General features: G+C 37.2%; 1 protein-coding gene across 1 annotated transcript in view; it reads left to right on the forward strand.

Annotated features, from left to right (window-relative positions):
• The first annotated feature begins 540 nt into the window (after window positions 1-540).
• The window catches only part of rbp2a (retinol binding protein 2a, cellular), a 3677-nt gene continuing 1717 nt past the window's right edge, over window positions 541-2500 (forward strand). Inside the window, exons 1-2 of the mRNA NM_001201026.2 lie at window positions 541-643; window positions 1182-1360. Coding sequence (NP_001187955.1) covers window positions 571-643; window positions 1182-1360 — 252 coding nt within the window. The 5' untranslated portion in view covers window positions 541-570. The remainder of the gene's footprint in view (window positions 644-1181; window positions 1361-2500) is intronic.

Consider the following 2500-nt stretch of genomic DNA (forward strand, 5'->3'; position numbering starts at 1 on the left):
CAACTTTGAAAGGTACACAAAGTTTATTAGGTAGACCAAGGAGCCTGTGGTATGATTGTAGCCTTCGTTATAGCATTTAAATTCCATTGTGATCCGGTGCATGAACTGATCTATAACAGAGTTCACTTGGCAGATAATGGTTGTGATCAAAAGGTTGACGCTGTGACACCTCCGCAGTGATGAGAGATGTGGGGGGGAAAATAAAAGATAGATAATTGAGACTGATATGAGTTACATCATCCCATCACCAACACTTCACTGTCTCTATTTGGGTGAAAGACACTGCAGTGCAATGGGGTATTTCTAAGACTTGTTTTCATTTGATAATTTTTTTTTTCCTTCTCTGCCCCAAAATATAAGAAACATTATTAATAAATTGATCAGCAGTTAAAAGGTGAGTTAATATCATAGACAACACCCCACGTCTCCATACAGGGCCTTATCAGTTGAACTTTGACACAGAAGTCCACATTGTGACACACAGTCACATTATTCCAGATATAAAAGCGCAAGCCTTGGATCATTTCTTCCCTCGCTTACACAACACACAGCCTCACTCACAACACCACAATGCCTGCTGACTATAACGGGAGATGGGAGATGGTGAGCAATGAGAAATTTGATGAAGTCATGAAGGCTATGGGTGAGTGCTTTCTTTATCCCTGCATTCAAAAACACAACTCTGAATTGTTTTATTTGCCTAGACTTTTCATGCTGTAAAAAAAAAAAAAAAAAAAACCATCAGCAGAACTGATGAGATAATATCTTAAATAAACTCGTTTGTCAAGGATTATTAAATATTTAATATTTATATAACATTTCTGAAAAGGTTCCTTATGTAAAAGGGAAAACGCTCTGTAGGTTCCTTTCTTAGAATCTTTAAAAGTTTCAGTAGAGGAATAGACAAAAAAAAAAAAAAAACTTCACTGTGTTAGATTTAACCTTTTTTTTTTTTTTTTTTTCTATTGAATGTCGTAAAATGAATGTTTTCTGTCTGTGTCAAAATCAAAGTGTGTTCAGGTCATAGTGTGTTAGTGATAAGACTGATAAGATAATTTGACACCCTTTGAATCCACATACTGTCAATCTGATTGACAATTAAACTATAGTCAGCAGAAAACTATTCTTCAGCTATGTATTTACTTCTTTTTTTTTTTTTTTTAATACTCTTTCCTCATCAGACATAGACTTTGCCACACGCAAGATCGCCGCGCACCTTACACAGACAAAGGTTATTGTGCAAAATGGAGATAAATTTGAGACCAAAACTCTCAGCACATTCAGAAATTACGAGGTGAACTTCACTGTTGGAGAGGAGTTTGAGGAGCACACTAAAGGCCTGGACAACAGAGTGGTAACGGTGCGTATGTCCTCTAGACCTAAGGACACTATGTAAGGACATTTTCTGTCTGATCTGGCATCTATAACTCTTATCTATAATCATCTATAACACTTATTCCATTTATTCCCCTCCATAGGTCAGTATTGTTTTCCCTTTGTAATATTCTCTAAGGTGCAAACAATTGAAGAATTGAGAAGTTGATCAAATTTAGACTAGTTATACAGGAGTACATAAGTTATCACTTATCACTTGTTTATAATCGTAGTTCAGTCTTTTGGATAACACAAATATCTGTGAAAATAATAATACCAGATTCAATGTATATTGTGATAAAAAATTAAAAAACTGTTGATCCAAAACCATACATAAACCTATCCTTGTATGATATAAGGTCGAGTTAGGCTTCACTGCCATTCCTCTCATCACAGAGATTCTTTTTCATTGTAATTATCATGCCGATGCTGTGGTGATGAAGCCATGACAGGGTTGAGTTCACTGATGCAAGCTTCCATAAGGGTCTGGTACTGCACCAGTGTGGAGCGATGAAGGATGAAGCAAATCTTAGATGGTGGTGCAGATTAGGACGAGGTGCAGGCCAAAGGTCTCATGGTTGCATTCCAAGTTGTAATTTCTCAAAATTTTGTCATTGACAAGCCCCACCCACTAGCTAGGGGTAGGTCAAAGGCTAACATGTGCTTACTTGGTACAAGAGATCGTACAAATAACAAGTGTTCTCAGACTGTACCAAAGGTTAAAGGGTGCGTAAAAACAAGCACACACACATGCACACGCAATACTAAGTAGGACAACATTATACTTTCTTGCATTTACTTGCTGTTGTACACAGGATTGTACAGTGTAATATCATGACAATAATACAGAGGTAGTCAAGTAGCAAACAATTTTCCAAGCTTGTGCGCCATTTCGCTAGCTATCTATCTGTTTAGTTCACTTGTTAACTAGTGAAGGAATGACACAGCAGGTGCACTCGCTTGTTAGTTAGAATTAAAAATCTCTCTGGACAGTTTAATTCATCGCCCCCAGTGCAGTTGTATAGTCCTTTAATAAAGAGTGGCTGCTGTTGTGTTGTGAAGTGCACACTGTTGTTCCTGAAACTTTAGATCGTCTATTGCACGTGCGTGTCATTTGCTCACAAAC

Source organism: Ictalurus punctatus, chromosome 20, assembly GCF_001660625.3.
Source record: "Ictalurus punctatus breed USDA103 chromosome 20, Coco_2.0, whole genome shotgun sequence".
Classification (NCBI taxonomy): Eukaryota; Metazoa; Chordata; class Actinopteri; order Siluriformes; family Ictaluridae; genus Ictalurus; species Ictalurus punctatus.